This window comes from Carcharhinus amblyrhynchos, chromosome 7, assembly GCF_965287045.1.
Source record: "Carcharhinus amblyrhynchos chromosome 7, sCarAmb.v2.hapA, whole genome shotgun sequence".
In the NCBI taxonomy this organism is placed as follows: domain Eukaryota; kingdom Metazoa; phylum Chordata; class Chondrichthyes; order Carcharhiniformes; family Carcharhinidae; genus Carcharhinus; species Carcharhinus amblyrhynchos.
This window is the reverse complement of record NC_137330.1, coordinates 109,619,301-109,638,414: the sequence shown is the minus strand read 5'-3', so window position 1 is coordinate 109,638,414 and position 19,114 is coordinate 109,619,301. Positions and strand designations below refer to the sequence as shown.

The 19,114-nt window shown below is 42.4% G+C and overlaps 2 protein-coding genes across 6 annotated transcripts in view; one reads left to right on the top strand and one right to left on the bottom strand.

The window, feature by feature from the left end:
* LOC145345201 (uncharacterized) overlaps positions 1-19,114 on the top strand; it is a 559,547-nt gene that overhangs the window by 462,595 nt on the left and 77,838 nt on the right. For all 3 annotated transcript variants that reach the window (XR_013887040.1, XR_013887039.1, XM_080192941.1), the window contains one exon: positions 7,131-7,312. The gene's annotated coding sequence lies outside the window, so the exon portion shown is untranslated. The remainder of the gene's footprint in view (positions 1-7,130; positions 7,313-19,114) is intronic.
* Positions 1-19,114, bottom strand: part of LOC145345200 (bcl-2-like protein 11) — a 37,461-nt gene that overhangs the window by 14,574 nt on the left and 3,773 nt on the right. For 2 of the 3 annotated variants that reach the window (XM_080192938.1, XM_080192939.1), the window contains exons 2-3: positions 17,233-17,641; positions 11,501-11,634 (exon numbers count right to left, since the gene is read on the bottom strand). In XM_080192938.1, coding sequence (XP_080049064.1) covers positions 11,501-11,634; positions 17,233-17,548 — 450 coding nt within the window. In that variant the 5' untranslated portion in view covers positions 17,549-17,641. The remainder of the gene's footprint in view (positions 1-11,500; positions 11,635-17,232; positions 17,642-19,114) is intronic. The other variant, XM_080192940.1, reaches the window with a different exon arrangement.

The following is a 19,114-nucleotide window of genomic DNA, read 5'->3' as shown; positions in this document are numbered from 1 at the left end:
GTTGCCACCTTAGAAGCAGTCTAACACAATTGTGTGTTACATAAATTAAAGTTCCTGATGGTTCAGAACAGAAGTATCGTCTACTTTACAATAAGCATCACTACAGGACAGCTAATAGTATTCATAAATTTAACTGACAACTGCCTCAAGTTTGAAGGCCTTCTTTAAAATGAGAAAAAAAGTCCTTCATTAAAGATAACGTGTGTTTTTAAGGCAATCTTCTCCCCTTATGGGGTTTGCCCCTCTGTGTTACATCAACTTTAAAATAACTCTCTCATCCTAGTCCTCTGCTACTCCTGGACCATTCCCCAGGAAGTCTGCAATAGCAGTTATGTTTAGCTTGGTGGAAGAGTTTGACCTCTGCTTTGCATCACCCCATAGCTATTTGAGGGGACTTAACAGACATTAATCCACATCCTACTGCCAGTGATGCTCAAGTACTGTACTTACTAAAGGAACGTTAATAATAAGCAGAGAATCATGAATCAGACTTCGAGATGGCACAGCATATTAACTTTTCATATATTTCCCCCTCCAAGCCCTTACATTACCAACAATTCTGAACTCCTTCTCTTGACTGACTTTGATCTTTTCCAATTCTCATATATATGCCTGTCCAATCCTCCCCCTCATTTTCAGCTCTTGGCCTTACTCAGTGTTTGCCCGCATCAAACACAGAAACAAGGGCACTAAGGATGCTGATCAGAAGGACTCTACAAGCAAATGTTGCAAAACATTACATTTAGCTGTCATCCAAAGACCACTACAATTTACAAAAAAAATGAGAGGAAGTAAACACAGCATAGCTTCAGATTAAAAACCTTCATATATAAATCCCAATTTGAAAATGTCTTTGATCTGGTCTTTATTGACCAGATCAAATTAAGACTAAAATGTATGTGTTTTATTTTAAGGACAATACTCAGACAGACAGCACGGTGGTACAGTGGTTAGCATTGCTGCCTCACAGCGCCAGGGACCTGTGTTCAGTTCCCGGCTTGGGTCACTGTCTGTACATTCTCCCCGTGTCTGCATGGGTTTCTTCCGGGTGCTCCAATTTCCTCCCACAGTTGATGTGTTTGGAATTTAAAAAGCTGTACGAAACATGCAACCAACACAAGGAATTGCCAGGTGCTTTTTAAAAACATTTCAAAACCAAAATCCGCTGTACATATGTCTATCAAGTATTGAAACATGAACGACTGATACGTTTGACCTCAGTCTTTCAAGGTCGTTGCGGAAAATGTTGGCCGTTTCACTTTCAGAAGAAAGGCAAGTATGGTTTAACTGGTCTTGGGTTTACAAAGCTTTATTACAGATATTCCAAGACTAAGCTGAAGTTTCTATGCCTTACCCACTCTGGATCATTCCTCTCCTGGCCTGTGTCAAGACTCACACACTCATGGGCTATTCCGACGGCTAATACTGTAAAGCTGATTCACGATCAAGATTATTGTGGGAATGGAATTATTCCCTGCTCTCCGCCAAAATCCACATTTTGAATGAAATCTTATCTTTATGCCAAAAGGCATTAACAAGTTCTTGAGCCTAGATATGTAATTTAAGATGCGGTTAGACCTGGAGTGCACTATATATTATCTTTTAAGCAGTTGCCCTCAATCATTTATCATTTTTAGAATTTATCCTCTCCGCACAATCCTTCCTTGATCTGGAAATCTTGGCAGGCTAACTTCAGTCTATTGAACCTGCGGTTATATAGTCTCTAAACACCCTTTCTGATTTATGAGAAAGGACTTCCCCATCAACTTGAGGCTCAACATGGGGGAATCCTTTCGTGAGCCTGAATGTATCCATTCAGTGGTGTAGTACATCAATGCACTTGTCTGCTTTTTTCACTGACTGTATCCAATCTGAATTGGCTGCGGTTTCTGGACCACCGACCCCCCCCCACGACTCACCTTAAAGAGGGCGCTTTCTCACCATTGCACAGCTAAGAAGACAGCCAAACGATTTGTTCCCTGCCCTCTTTCAATAATAACAAAGTTAAAGAGACAACTATTTTCTTCCTGTGCTTGGCCGCCAGTGAGTTGACATTAGGAACTAGAACAAACCCCTTGTTATTTATGCAGTCATGTTTGTGAGCCCACATGCTGCATCTGTGACACCAACACTGCCACACAAATATGCTGGGCCACCACACTGACCATGTAAATAAATTGCACCTCAAAGCCAGCACTTTCTACGGCTACAAAGCCAAGTACATAAAAAGAAGTGTACAAGATACTCCAAACCAACTTAATGCAATCCAGGATTCCCTCTCTGCTTCAATTTATACCGCTCACTGTCTGCAGCTAAAGTGTTGAGTTACGGGGAAAAATACCCTTCGGGTGTCATGTCCAAATATTGATTCCCCTTGTAGAAGCCCAGACACCAATTAATCAGGTAATTCTGACATAATTCACCAGGCAGGAAGCTCATGGGATTCAATGGGCCGAAGGGCCTCTTCTGCGTAGTAAAGTTTATTAGTTACAAGTAGGCTTACATTAACACTGCAATGAAGTCACTGTGGAAATTCCCCAGTCGCCACACTTTGGCGCTTGTTCGGGTACACCGAGAGAGAATTTAGCATGGCCAATGTCTTTTGGACTGTGGGAGGAAACTGGAGCACCCAGAGGAAATCCACACAGTCATGGGGAGAAAGTGCAAACTCCACAGACAGTGACTCAAGCTAAGAATCAAACCTGACTGCTGTGAGGCATCAGTGCTAACCACTGTGTCACCGTGCCACCCCGTGACTCTATGGTGAAAAGGCAGTTTTTCACCCTGCCTGCTGACTTCAAGAGAGAGTAAAATGAGATGGTGTGTAAACCCAGCATTACTCCTGATCCCAGCAGTTTCCTAACGGAAGGATTAAATTAAGGTCTTCCTCTAAACGTGAGTAGGCTACTCAACCAGAGATGAAAGACAAGACTGACTCCATCCATATCAGAAGTCCCTGTGAACAGACTTTCCAGGGAGTCCTAGTGAATAATCAGATAACAGGTGCAGACACTCTGGCTGATTCATTTCCCTCCTGTCTGGACTGCTGAGCTCCACTGTGCTGCCCCATCTCTGTCCTGGCTTGGAACAGCTAAACTGGCACGCACCAGAGAGTGAAACTGGGACCTTCCTGGTCTGACTGGCCGATCAGTGCATTTCCCAACTGAACCATCATTGGGGAAGTGTTCTATCCTTTCCAAGCTCACATTCAGGTTGTAGCTGCAATCGCTTCTAATTGCCACACCTCACTTTGTTGCTTGGGGGTTGTCAAAGAATAATTATAATTGGGTATCCTATGAAGTTCTGCAAATCAAGCGTTTGCATGTTCAGAACCACGGCAGAGATGGATCAGAGAGTGAAAGGAGGCATGGTCAGTAAAGACGGTGTCAAAAGAGGCACAAGGAAAATGACAATGTTTTGCAAATAAAAATCTGTACAGAAGAACTGGATCCACATCACTGAAGCAGTTCACTTGCAAACATCCAATGCGCACTAGATGCAAGTACTATAGACTAGTAATTGCAAGTTTTCTTACCCTGTTTAAATGCAGTAGCAATATTGCGTGTCATTTGGTCGCATTCACTGACCCATATTAAAAGATGAAAATGATGTGGATGCTGGAAATGTGAAATAAAAACATGAACTCAGCAGGTCCGACAGGACCTGTGGAGAAAAAACAAAATTGGCATTTCAGGGCCTGTATGACTCTTTTTGAAACCCGGGTGCTGTCAGACGTGCTGAGCTTTTCCAGCATTTACTGTTGCTATGTCAGAGTGAAAAGTAATCCTTGCTCCTTCTAATTTTGGACAACAGGAGTATTTATTTCAGAAGGTATCAAGTCTAAGGCCAAATGCTTTCTGAAATTAAGATAATTGCACAAGTGGGAGCAATGGGAAGCAAAATGCAGTGCCAATGTTCGGAGTGTCTCCATCTTACCCATGAGGGGAATGAAGGGGTTAATAAACAGGGGTGGGTCAGCACTGTTGCTTACACACATCCCTTGGAAATCTGATGGCAGCTTGCAACACGTTGCCGGGGTGGGTGGGGAGTAATTTCCCCGTCCTGCCATGGGAATAGCAGCGGGCAGCACAGGACCATGCAAAAGGATCCACTGACCTAGGGAAGAGATTTCCTGGCTTTGGGGCAAGTATGGCTGGAAAATCCCACCTGTTGTGTTCCTGTCTCCACTGTCAATCCCCACCCGACTATAATGGTGTGGGCTGGGGGCAGGGGGGCCAAAAGATGAATTAGAATGGTGGGGGGGGGGGGGGGGGGGGGGGCGGAAAATCACAAATAAAATTAAAAGGATGTTTACTTGTAAACATGTTTGCTTTGAAATCTCAGTTCCCTTAAAAAAAAGGAATTGCCGAGTAGCTGCGGGACCCTGAAAGACAGCAATATATGTAGGGAGCCTGGTTCAGGATGTTGAGCTGAGTGATAATGGTCAGAGCCTGAGCAGTCATTAACTGGCCCCTATTTGTTTTCCAGTGACTGAAAAATTAAAAGAGGAAATTTTTTTTTTTAAACACTCCACTGGGATCTATGGTACTGTGAGGAGCTGTCATGGAAAGTGGCCTAAGTGAAGTATGCTGCTGTAAGTACCAAGGGAGAGAGAACGGGCTTGATGTTTACAACGGTGATTCCTTATTTTCAAGGCCTCTGGCTTCATCTTCTTCACAATTAATAACAAAAAAAAATATATCCAACATAATCCTCAAAATAGTCCACAAATGGTGGGGTTTCATGGACTGCGATTGAATTTGGACAACTCAGTTGACTAGGTTCTCAGTGTAAGTAAGTGAAGCTTCCTTACAAGTGATTGTCAAGGCCACCAGAAGAAAAGTAAAAATTCCAAGTTCCCAAGTAAGAAAAGCAGCATTTCACTGACAGTAGACCAGTGACCCTACGTGTATAGTCCTATAATGTGAAGGGAAAACCGGCTACCTTTCCACTACTGTACAAGATGCTTAGGAAAACTGAAGCAAGTAAATCCTAGGAGGGGTTTAAGTTTTAATTGAAAGCTCAGCAACACAGCAGCTGTCCCACAGATGTTAAACAATACAAGTCTGAGGTAGAATCTTTACGGTTTTCTTTTGTGCTTGTGGTGTAGCTGCATTAAATAGAACATGATCTCATGTGCATTAAATAGAAGCAGCAATCTGTTTATAGTTTTTTCCCCTCTCAAAAAAAGGCTCCACCCTCTTGGATGCAAATACTGATTTGTGACAAACGTCAGTAAAAATACAATTCTCTCCCCGCAGCAACACATTTTCTCAATTTTCCTGAGGTTTTGGCATGCAGGAGCTGTCCAGCCCTGCTGACTGCTCTCAGCCATTGTTAAAGAATGGCAATCAACAAGCGACTTGTCTTAAAAGGTGTCAGGTTGCTAGCATTCCCTGCACTGGCTCAGGAGGCTTTGGCTTCAGCGCACACCCGAGGCTGGCGTTCCAATACAGAATTAAGGAATTGCTGCACTGTCCTCCAGCTGAGATGGTAAAAGATAATAGTGCACTGTCAAGCTATGAGCTTCTTTGGTATCCTGGGCAATGTTTTTCTCATTTATTACCACCAAAAAGAAGGGTGCATTGATTGTCTGTTGATGGGTGCACTGAAATAATGCACTTCTAAGCTGAATCACTGTGAGCAGTGCTTTCAGAGGTTTTGACATGATATGACATTGTGTAAATGCAAATACTGAGGTGCACTAATAAGATGCCAGTGATGCCTGGATTTCCCTTCCTGGAATGTAGCTTACTCCGAGTATCTTCTCTCACACAACTAGTAATCAAGTACATTACATACAATTAACCCCTCTCCAGACCAGTAATGCTGTAATATCAGATAGGGTTGGTAGGGACTTACATCTTTGAAGGAAGCAAATAATCAAACATGCAAGAGGCATAGCCATATTTGTAGCCTGTACTGACCTGATCTGTTGACATTTTAAAATACTCTTTTTGTGTTTTATCACGTTTTTCACCCTACTGTGCCACTTATACTTCTGCTTCTCTCTCAAGCTCTCCACCTTGTCCACAGTAACACTAGCTCTATATCCGCTCCCTTGGAACTGAGACATACAATACTCTTACAGCACTGCCGTCTGACAGCACCACGGAACTGGGGTCGATTCTTTCCTCGGGTCGCTGTCTGTGTGGAGTTTGCATGTTCTTCTCGTGTCTGCGTGGGTTTCCTCCGTGTTCTCCAGTTTCCTCCCACAGTCCGAAAGCTACGCTGGTTAGGCGTTCTAGCCGTGCTAAATTCTCCCTCAGAGTCCCCGAGCAGGTGCCTGAGTGTGGTGGCTGGGAGATTTTCACAGTAATTTCATTGCGGTGTTAATATAAGCTACTTGTGACACTAATACAATAAACTTTAAAACTTAAGGCCCTGTTATATCTTAAACTGACACAATGTTTCCCTTTGCAATGAAAATATCTAGTCAGATAATAGACTGTACAAATTGAAATTATCCAGTCAGATGCCCAGATTTTCCTGAGACCTGTCTGATTGAGTTATCCCAGAATTTAAAGGCTCCTTGGGCCAGTCAGCAGAGTCAGTGTCAAATACAGCAGGTTGTGATCTCCAGAAAAGCTGCAACCAAACTGTAAAATGGCAACAGCTGGACAACCCGTGTGGTTAACCAATATAAACTTATTCGGGGAAAGCTCATCACTTCACAGAAATACACAAGATCAAATCACAACATAAACACATTATTTGGGAATCAAAAAGACAATATCCAATTCATGACATATGGAATAATTAATTCATGCTGCTGTGTGATTCTGGTATGTAATTTCCAAAACAGTGTGTCTGAGAGAAAAGTTAATTCTTTCAGCATCAAGTGCACTTGATTCACAGCTACTTTTCCTTCCATTCATTCACGGGATGTGGGCATCGCTGGCCAGGCCAATATTTATTGCCCATCCCTAACTGCCCTTGAGGTTGTGATGGTGAGCTGCCTTCTTGCAGCGTTGCAGTCCCTGAGGTGTAGGTAAGCCCAATGTGCTTTGGGGAGGGAGTTCCAGGATCTTGATCCAGCAACAGTGAAGGAATGGCAATATATTTCCAAGTCAGCTTGGTGAGTGACTTGTAGTGGTGTTCCCATGCATCTGTTGCCTTTATCCTTTTAGGTGGTAGAGGTCGTGAGTTTGCTGTTGAAGAAGCCTTGGTGAGTTGCTGCCACTGTTTGTCACTGGTGGAGGGAGTGAAAGTTTAAGGCGATGGATGGAATCTCGTTGAACTGGAATGCTTCATCCTGGATGGTTGCAAGCTCCTTGAGACTATTCCATCATTGGCTTTGGTGAATCAGGAGGTGAGTTACACGCCACAAAAAGTCCCAGCTTCTGATCTGCTCTTGAAACTACAGTATTTATATGGTTGCCCCAGTTCAACTTCTGATCAATGATTCCCTCATCCTGATGTTGACAGTGGGGGATTCAGTGATGGTAATACCATGGGGAGATGGTTAGATTCTCTTTTGCTGGCGATGGTCATTGCTTGGCTCTTGTATTTTACTTATAACTTAATAGCCCAAGTCTGGATATTGTCCTGGTCTTGCTGCACTTGCACACAGACTGCTTCAGTATCTGGGGAGTTGCGAGTGTTACTGAACATTGTGCAGTCATCAGTAAATATCCCAACTTCTGACGTTATGATGTAAGGAATGTCATTGATGAAGCAGCTGAAGATGGTTAGGATGAGGGCACTACCCCGAGGAACTCCTGCCGCAATGCCCTGAGGCTGAGATGATTGACTTCCAAAACCATCTTCCCTTGTGCTAGGAATAAATCCAGTGGAGGATCTCCTCCCTTATTCCCACTTACTCCAGAGGGGTGGCACGGTGACACAGTTGTTAACACTGCTGCCTCACAGTGCTAGGGACCCCGATTCGAATCCAGTCTCGGGTCACTGAGCAGAATCCGCACATTCTCTAAATGGGTTTCTCCTTGGTGCTCCAGTTTCTTCCCACAGTCCAAAGATGTGCGGGTTAGGTTGATTGGCCATGGTAAACTACCCTTAGTGTTGGGGGAATAGTGTGGTAAATAGGTGGGGTGACGGGGATAGGACAGGACCTGGGTGGGATTGTTGTCGGTGCAGGCTCAGTCAGGTGAATGGCCTCCTTCAGCACTGTAGGGATTCTATAATTCTTTTCCTAAGGCTCCTTGATGCCACACTCAGTCAAATGCTGCCTTGGCGTCAAGGGTAGCCGCTCTCAGCTCACCTTTGGAGTTCACCTCTTTTATCCATGTTTGGATGAAGGCTGTATTGACATCAGGAACTGAGCAGCCTTAGCAGAACCAAACTGAACAATAGTATGCAGGTTATTTGGTGTAAATGTCACTTGATAGCATTGTCAGTGATCCCTTCCATCATTTTGCTAACGATCGTCAGTCGATTGATGGGATGGTTATTGGTTGGATTGGATTTCTCAACAGAACACACGTGGGCAATTTTCCACATTGCTTGGTGGACGTTAGTTTTACTGGATGCTTGGTTAGGGGTACGGCTAGTTGTGGAGCACTGGCTCCAGCACCACTGCTGAAACGTTGTCAGAGTCTTTGCAATATCCAATGTCTTTGGCTGTTTCCTAATATCAGGTGCAGTGAATTGACTTGAAAACCGATATCTCTGATGTTGGGGAGGAGGCTGAGATTGACCATCCACTCAGCACTTCCGGCAGAAGGTTTTATTTCATTTGTCCTGAGGATGTGGGTGTCCCTGGCAAGGCCAGGAGTCTTTGCCCATCCCTAATTGCCCAAGTTTCTCGCTTGGCAAATAGCTTAATCTTTTGCACTGATGTGCTGGGCTCCTCCATCACTGAGGGTGGGGATATTTGTGGAACCTCCTCCTCCAGCAAGTTTTTAGTTGTCCACCACCATTCACAACTGAGCATGACAGTTCGGCAAGAGTTTAGATCTGATCCATTGTATAGGGGATTGCTTAGCTCTGTTGCATGCTTCTTATGCTGTTTGGCACGCAAGTAGTCTTGTGTTGTAACTACAGCAGATTGACACTGTTGTTAGGTGTGCCTGGTGCTGCTCCTGGCATGCCTTCCTGCACTCTTCATTATTGAGTAGCTACTTTCCTATTAGGACCTTTGGTTTGCTATTTAATCAATTGAAACATGGTCATCTTTATGCGCTAGACATGATCATTATGAGTTGCATGATGCAAACGGACAGGAAGGCTATTAGGGCAAAACTTGAACTGACATCCACATATGCTTTCAGTCAGTGTGGCTGGACAATGGCCAGGGGCGGGCATTCTTGCTTAATTCACTGAGCTCAAGTGTAGCCACCCTATTCGGAGAATCCCACCCTGCCCACCTCTGGATTCAAACCCTGTAAACTTCCAAGTTTTGCAGGGCACACAAACTGCTCACAAACCAGCTGAGATACTGCTGGAGCCATTTAGAAAAAAATTAACCATAAAAGGTGGCCGTGAAAGAACATGTTTATTTCAAAATAACTCTGGCGCCCACTATCTGTGTTAGTTAAACCTGCTGTGGCTATGACAGAGTATCAATCTACTTGTCACAGAAACTTTGAACCACATTTATGAACTGCAAATCATCCAATTCAGCTGCTGTGCTATCCAAGCCCTATAGTGCCAGCACTGCACTTCTCACAGTTAACGGAGTTATATTAAAAAATAAACTCATTAGCTGAATAAATTATTTTGAATAACCTATCAAAAGATTACTTTCAAGATGTCTTCAAGGCATGCAGAGAAGTTTAATTCCCTGATTGGTCCTGTTAGATCAGTAGAGGTTCACTATGTCTCCCCTGCTTCACCACCCGCCCCCCCACACTGAGTACAGACAGGAGAAAGAAAACAGAACCTGCTCCATTCCTAAATGCTTTCCAGTGACCCTTACTGAAAGGTCTTGCACAATGGCGTAATGCGTAGGAGTGCTGTCAGCACCCATACAGCTGTAGCTCACCATTAAGAAGTCAAAGTCAAGTGGGAAAAATACTAGCCTTTACATGCTACAGTAAGAAAATAAGAACATAAGAAACAGGAGCAGGAGTAGGCCATCTAGCCCTTCGAGCCTGCCCCGCCATTCAATAAGATCATGGCTGATCTGTCATGGCTCAGTTCCACTTTCCCACCGTCTCCCCATAACCCTTAATCCCCTTGCCTATCAAAAACCTATCTACCCGCGTCATAAATATATTTAGCGAGGTAGCCTCCACCACTTCAACGGGCAGAGAATTCCAGAGATTCACCACCCTTTGAGTGAAGAAGTTCCTCCTCAACTCCGTTCTAAACCGCCCCCCCTTTATCTTGAGGCTGTGCCCTCTAGTCCTACTGTCCTTTCTGAGCGGGAAGAGTCTCTCCACCTCTATCCTATCCATCCCATTCATCATCTTATACATCTCAATGAGATCTCCCCTCATTCTTCTAAATTCTAACGAGTACAAGCCTAGTTTATTCAGCCTCTCCTCATAGTTCAACCCCCTCAACTCCGGTATCAGCCTAAGAAAGCTGCAATCAGTAGCTTCTTCTGGAGTTAACATCCTCATGAGGGATGCAGGAATGATCCAAATCATAGCGTGAGAATGAAAACTCCATTTTATAGATTTATTAGTATAGATATCACTATGTTCCTTTGACCAGGAGGTTGAATACGTACAATGCTAAATTGTATTGTCTCTCTTGCTGCCATCCCTCCACCACCACCACCCCCCCCTCAATGAGGACCAATTATGGTTACCGTGGTTTTTTTCAAACAGAAAAAAAGGCATCAACATGCCAGTCTAGTTTCAGGGTTAGGTCAGAGATCTTGCCAAACAGGTCAGATGCTTTGATAAGGTAATTACATCACAGACTAGCATTAGAGATTGCCAGGAAGAGCAGAATTAGTTAACATCTCTGGTGCTGTGTTTGTAGTTACCTCCTCTCAGAGTATACTCTCGTTATGCTGCCACATGTCACAGGAAAACACATTCTCAGTTTTGTCATTATTTTCTTTGATTTGAATGTTCCTGTATTACTGTACGAGCTGAAACTTCATTTGGACTTTCCCCAAAGAACGAGTGCATACTCAACCCACTCCAGCCCTTATCTAAGGCTCAAAGGCAAGGAGGGACAGAAGTGGACATGCTTCTTCCTACTACCCAGCAACTTCTGGTGAAAGTGGGTGTGTGTGGAATGTCAGGTGAGAGCATGATCAGGATGGGTTCTTGAGGTTAATTAGCCAACTGACACTCAAGCTTCTGAATGAAGAATAATTGAAGTGGGCCTTTAGAATGCAAACCGTGCAAAAATGTTCCAATGATCTAGGAGAGAACAGGTTTGCAGAACCTGCCCCGACAGGGCAGCTGGGGCTGGGTATGATCTATGACGAGAAAAATCAAGTCTTAATCTGAGCACTTCCAAAGTCAGCACCTGTATATATTCTACCTAAAGATGGCATGTGATCATTGTTTTGTCGATTATGAACATTCAACGGGCACAAATGCACATTTTATAAAGAGTTTTAAGATTGACTAGTTACCCTTCCTGTTTGGTAATGAGAATTGAAGTCATCACCAATTCGCCGCAGTTCTTGTCCGATCCATACCTCGGGCTGCAAGTCCATGGGCACTGACAGGGAGCTTTCCTGGATTCCAGTGCTTGGTTGGATCCTTTCTGTAAAAATAATAATTTAAAGATTAAAGACAAAAGGGCTCAAGAGAAATGAAAAAAATACATAAATTTGTAATTCTGTGTGTAATGAGGTCCCTATCAGGGGCTCAGTACGTGAACCCACACCAGAATGTAAATAACATCCATCCCTTGAACTAAAACCTTGTCCACCCAGCTGTGTTATCCAGGTTAAAAATAAGTGCCAGAGACACTGATATCAGAGCAATTGTTTACTGACCTTTCTAGCTATTGTAACTCTGGTGCTTTTAAGGTGCATCTTCTGAAATACTTTTATCCTCCAAATACAGGATAGCAACAGTTACACCAGTGACTATGAGGATCAATTATAGTGTAAGAAATGTGTTTTTTGTCTGTGCTTTCTTTAAAAAAAACTTGAATTACAATGTCGGAGAATGGAACTGCAGAAACCAGAAATAAACTCCCTCTCTGCTCCTGACCTTATGTTGACCTTGATTTCAGGAAAGCACCCTCTTATTGCGCCATGGCAGGGTTTGTACAGTTCACAGTGCACTGACCAAGATCAACAATTTCTGCCAATTTGACATTATGTACACAACTTAATTATTTAATACTCACTGAAAGATACAAACTGTTTCACTGCGGATTCCCATACATTTGATGTTTTAGATCAAAACCACAGTAAACCACCTGCTGTTAAGCATTAAGGCAGTTCAAACCTACAGTGGCAGTGCCAACCTACATTGCCGTCAGTCCATCTACACCTCAATTTTAAAAGTCTTACTGGTCTTGATGGCATCACCAATTCCCCACCTCTGTAACTTTCTGCAGCCATTGGACACCACCACCGCACCCCCACCCTCCCCCCACATCTCTCACCTCCACCATTGATGGTGTGTGTGTGTGTGTGTGTCTTCAGCCACCCTGGCCCTAAAGTCTAATTTCCTTCCTCAGAAACTTTCCCTCCCTCTTCCTTCAAGGCATCTCTATCTCCTCTCTCTCCTCCTCCTCCCCCCCCCCCCCCACCCCACTTTGGTTATGTTCCTGAGAGAGTGCTTTGGAGTGTTAAAAAGCTACAGAAATGTAAATTGTAAAAGGATTCAACTCATTCAAAAGGTGTGGAGATTAGTCTCACTTTGCTCGTGGCACTGCAGTAACTCATTACTAAAAAGGAAATAAAAGTTGCAGACCCAACAGATTGAACAATAATCCTATGAATTCACAAAGTAAGAGTATTCAATTCAATTTGCTGTAATTCCAACATGCAGACAGCCATATAAACACTACTGAGTGACACAAAGGAATGAGTGGAAATTCTGATCACTTAGAAAAGCCATTGGACAGAGATTAGCAGTACCTGATATTAATTCCTGTGGCAAGAAAAGAATAAAAAGAGGCAGAATTAGGATTCTGGAAGGCTTTTAGTTTTCCTTGATAAGCAAGCTTAACTTTCTTTTTGCCAATGATTAATTAAAACAAGTAATTGCACACCATTAATTAACTGGATACTCATTTTTTTAAAGCAAAACACTGCAGGTACAGCAAGTTAATGCGTTGGCTACTGGACTTGCTTTACAGCTTTCAGAACATGCAGATCCACAAGAGCAATCTATCTTATGAAAGGAGAAAGGCTACTCTCTGCAACACCAAATAGTCAACAGCAGTGTTGTTTCAGCTACGGCGTGCAGAGCATTGACCCACGAGCTGCAGCGTAAAAATCACAGGATCACTGTAGTAGTGCAGAAGAGGCCATTTGGCCCAAGTCTGCACTGACTCTGCAACAGAGTGTCTTGCCCAGGCCCTCTCCCCCACACTATCCCCGTAACCCCATACATTTCCCACAGCTAATCCATCTAACCTACACATCTTGGTACACTGAGGGGCAATTTAGCATGGCCAATCCACCTAAGCTGTACATCTTTGGCTCGTGGACAGAAACCCACGCAGTCAAAGTGGAGTTTGCACGTTCTCCCCACAGACAGACAGTCACCCAAGGCCGGAATTGAACCCAAGTCCCTGGATCGGTGAGGCAGCAGTGCTAACCACTGTGCTGTTAGAATAAGGAATCTTCTGACAGGGTAGCAGTGATGAAAGAAGAAATGAAAATATGAATAGTTGAGTTCTGGCACGTGGTTTGTGCTTTTGTACAGACAGCACCATTAGAGGAGAGTGCTCTCATTGTTGCATGGCAGTGTTTACTTCACTTGCACCGTGGTGATCAGCTATGACTGAAAATGTTTACTCAGCCTTTGCTCTGCTGAGGATGTTGACTCAATACAGATGCACAGAGGTACAAACAGCCTCAGCAAGCAAAGGAAAATTATCTTTTCGATCAATCTACTGAAAGTCTGCTCTTGGTTTAAAAATTTTCATTTTCGTATGAAAGCGATTTTGAGTGCTGCCAATTTAGGCAGAACTATGCAAGAAAGCCAGTTTAAAATGAGACTGCCGCAGAGGCAGGTTCGAATGCAGGTGAATACAACAACAGCAAAAGAAACCGGTTACCGGGTTAGCTGTACGGCAGTCAAATTAGAGCAGAGTTAACCTGGCTAACACAAGCTTTGGCTGAAACTGGGATGTGCAGCCAGCAAAAACCAGAGCTCAAATGTTATTACTTGGATCCATGTACTTACGATGCTAACAGTTTTCCAGTCCATGTTGACTTTTGAACTATAAAGTAATTCAGGAAATTAATACTGTGGTTAAGTGGTTAATAGTGAAATTAATCTGGGGTTTTCAAAGAGGCCAAGAGTTAAACTAGAAAATCTACTCTTTTGGTCGAAAAAAAACCCAAACTCAAGATTGAATGAGTGAAAAAGAAATACACACATCATTTGAGTTGCTGATGTTATCATAGACTGCTGCGTTGAACAGGAGTCTGACATTCACCAGCCCGAAGATGTGAGGAGAGAGATGAGGCAGAGGCAGATAAAAAGGTTTAAGAATAATGCGTTAACACAGGTTGTGTGAAAAACTCACACCCTCTCATTTTGTTTTAAATCACACAATTTATAAATGTGAGTCTATTGAAGGTGGAAGAGGGATCATCTTGCTAAATGATTCACCAAGTAGGCACTGTCGACATATTTGTACTTTTAACGCAGAATAACTGCTATTCTTTAATCTGAGAATGGCACCGAATTTCCAAAGGGAACCAAATGTTTTGCTCCTCTCGTCTTATGCAACGTCCTTAAAAGCTGCTTTTGCATTATGATTGTTTGAAAGGACTGGAAGGTTGAAGTAAAAACTCGTAATAAAACAACTTGGCTTATTGACATCGTTTGCAGCTTTCCCAGCCAGGTTTGTAATACAGCTTCTCAGTGCATGTTTACAGCACTTACGTTTTTGATTAACACTAATTGTCTGTAATTATTAATAGTTGTCACAGAATCCAGATACTTCCTGTGTAAAGCCTGACCTCTAATGAAATTTCCAGGGTGCACAGAAATGCTGCAAATGAAAGTGAACTTTAAACGGGTGACAACGGCCCTTAATAACATGTCATCCATAAATTTTAGCAGAAAAAATATTTGATGAACTGTAAAACCTAAAGTGGGGCTCTTGCAGTGGCTTTAATAAAAAAGCAGAGTGAAAAGTATTAGGATGAAGAAATAATTCACCCCTCGCATTTAGTTTAATTGAACCAAAGTTTGTTTTTCTTTTCAACACACGTGGTTACAGAGATTGCAGTGGCAATAATCCGAAACATGCAACTTCAACAGTTACAAAACAAATGCAAACATACCAGAAACAACTTGCACTAGTGGGGTGTAAAGGCCTTCAGCCAGCCTTGACCCTTACCAATTATCAAATGGAGGCTTCAAGATCTATTAGGATACTTAGTGCAGGATACCTGGTTTACTATTCCTGGGTTCCTCTTCACCTGGGCAAAGAAAAATCCAACACAACTGCAGCTATTGTTTTAATCATCGTACTGAATTAAATGTTTGCACTCAGCAAGAAGTAGCACATTTTTAGTCTCATACTTCTTTATAAAATGCAGGAGGAATTAAACTGATACAATACTTTGTTTTATCGACCTTACGGGTTTTAATGTTAAGCAAAATTTTCCAGTACTTAATACTGACAATTCAATCTCCTACAAAGTAGTTCAGTAGATTCCTATTCTTTGCCAATAATAGGATGGCTTGGATTCATCAGCACCAGAATCAAATGGGATTCTAATAGTATTAGTGGAGAGTCCAGAATGGAGAAACCCAAGGACTAGCCTGAATCTGTTCTCAAGCTTCATTGTCTTAATTCAGGTGTGCTGTGGATGCACGATGAAGTGCCTCAACTAACCGTAGCTGTCAGGGCCAAACCAATTTTATCTGATTGAAGCACCCATGTATGTTGGAGTGAGGACGGGAATTGAAAACAGCCCAACTACGTGAAACTTAGGCCCCCAAATCTTGCATTTGCCATCATTCAGAATGTGTGGCATTAGCAAAGTCAGACAATCAACCAACTGTTGACTTACTATTACTGAACATAGTAAACCCAGAGATGCTTTCTTTTCTGTCTTCAACCATTTTAGTTCACTTGTCATGGGCCCAGTGCTCTACAATTGCAAACTAATTATCCTAAAGAAAATATTGCATTCTTTATTCTGTGCACAGTTATAGCTGAGAAGTTATGAATGTGAATTAACAGATCAAATCTAATCATCTACAACATTACACAAATGGCCAACAAAAGCAGCCTAATGTGGAGGCACAGGAGATGAATGAGACAGTGCCTTCGTCTACTTTACACAAACAGTCCCCACCCATATTTTGACTACACCGCAATCTTTTCCTGGGTCCCTTCAGTGGTAGATAGTCACTGATGGACAAAAAAAGATGCATAGCAGTCGGCATGCACCACAATCATTCAAAGGGCTCAAACCTGTTCTGTTCTTGTGTTTTTTTTCATGCTTTCTCCACCTGGATCCTTTCAGGGATATTGTTTTGATTACAAATTCACACACGCAACAAGCCTAGGAGATGTGGCTCAGAGATCATCTTTGGAAATGGTAGAATTTAAGCGTGATGCATTACTGAATTTAAATACAAAGAAGTGGAATCTCTTTACTTGGATCTCGCTACTGTTACAGAACATGGGACTAGTTTTTTTGGTCTTATTGCAAATACGGTGGCCTTTAGTCCAACTGACTTTGCTTTGAAAATAAGATCATGTCACATGGATTATTCATTTTCCCCAAGTTTGTACATACTGTTCTTGCAGCATCAGTCTAAGCACTACATCAAAACCATTTGTAACTATTACCCAACATGCTTATTGTAAATTTTTACCAATAATTAAAGTTTCTATAGTTAGTCCTTCAGCAACAAGGGAGCAGAATAGCTTAATTTTTTAAAAACGTACGCAGAAAGGTACATTAAAACTTTCAAATAATCGAAGTGTATTCCTCAGTCTCATACATACAACCCATGCAAACTGCCCTAACTAAATAAGAAACTTGCCTAATTTAGTTACTCGCTGCTGTGAATTAGTTCACCTCTGCAGCAGCAGTGTATATCTAAGTGGCAAAAGCAACAGTGACATCCATTAACTTTCTGAACTCAATTAGCAGAATTTCTGGCTGCCTTTCTGTGTGACACCAAAGAAGGAGATTCTTACCACGAATCTGTGAACGCTGTGCTTGTGCCAAGGCGTGCTGTGCATGGTAGATGGCTTGGCAGGTTGGGCTTGGAGTCTGTGTAGCCTTGTCGCAGCCTGTGGATTTAGTCATCTGTCCTCTGTCTGTGTCAAGAGAATAGCATCCACTGGATAACCTGCTGGATCGCGAAGATGGGGTAACAGAGGAATGTGGTCCACGCAAGAAATTAATATTAAAGAGTGGACATGTCGTAACGAAGTTTGGAGACACTTGGATACTTTCGCACCTTGAGCTAGTAGGGGAATCCCCTTGATCAGAAAGCTCACCTCTTGACATGCTTGCGATGCTAAGTCTGGAAAACGGATGCTGTTTGGTTCCCAGTCGGATCCACCTTCACTCCTATGGAGCACAAAATCGTTGCATTTTTTCCTAAGGAAAAGAAAGAAAAATATTCTTTATCTGAAGTCTTAAAAAAGTGTTATAGAAATGTTTTTGATTTGTGAAATAATTGCAATTCATGCTGCATTCAAAACCAACATGTATTACATATGTAATAATGTAAAATTCATGAACTCATCCCAATCACGCAGTGAATCATAGTCATGGAAGTTTACAACATGGAAACAGACCCTTCGGCTTAACTGGTCCATGACACCCTTTTTGACCCCTAAACTACTACAAATTGCCCACGTTTGGCCCATATCCTTCTGTACCCATCTGACCCATGTAACTATCTAAATGCTTTTTAAAAGACAAAATTGTACCTGCCTGTACTACCACCTCTGGCAGCTTGTTCCAACACTTGCCCTCTCTGTGAAAATATTGTCCCTCTGGACCCTTTTGTATCTCTCTCAATTTGATCGCAATCTTCATTTTTTACTTTTCTGAGTAATTTAATTTGAATGTCAGTGAATACCTTCATACTTTTTACAAAAAAGAACATTCCTTATCCTCCATTTCTGTGCAAAGATCATTAGCAGCAGGCTGCACGCTGGGATTAAATGTAGGACAACAGCCGAGACAAGGTAGTCAAAATTGCTCCCGTACTACAGCTATAGTTGATCCTAGCATCAAGTCAATTTTGTGCACTTGCCAAGTCGACTGCTTCTGACTAATCCCTTTAGGTTATTATTTGTCAGATTTATAAAATTTAAAAATTGGGGTGCTGCCATTAAATTGCTTTTCCTTTTACCACATCTTGCTGTCAGAAGCTTCCAAAAGGCTGCCTGCAATGGGGTGAATTGAATGCACGATCTGGCTTTGTACTGCAAACATGGGCCGGTTACACAGTTATACACCGATTAGAATCATACAATAGTATGGCACATAAGGATGACATTTGACTCAATGTGTCAGCACCAGCTCTTTCAAAGAGCTATCCTGTTAGTTCCTCTCCTCCCATGTCACTGCAAACTTTCCTTTGTCCTGCATTTACCCAATTCCCTTTCAAATGCTTTTGTTAATTTATTAGTGTCACAAGTAGGCTTACGTTCACACTGCAATGAAGTTACGGTGAAGATCCCTTAGTACCACACTTGGGTGCCTGTTCGGGTATACTGAGGGAGAATTTAGCATGGCCAATCCACCTAACCACGGTTACATACCATTGAATCTGCTTCCATCAGCCTATCAGGCAGTGTTTTCCAAATCATAAACACTTGTTGCATTGAAAGGTTTTTCTTCATGTCACTTCTGGTTCCTTTGCCAATCAGCTCAAATCTGTGGCACCCAGTTATTGATCCTTCAGCCATTGCAATTTCCCTTTATTTATTCTATTTAAACCCTTCATGATTTTATGGTTTTATATTGATACTTAAGAGTTTTATGGTTATTTTGTTATTCTTAAACACTTTTATGGTTCCACACAATTTCTTTTAAATGGAAAATCAAATAGTTGAAAAC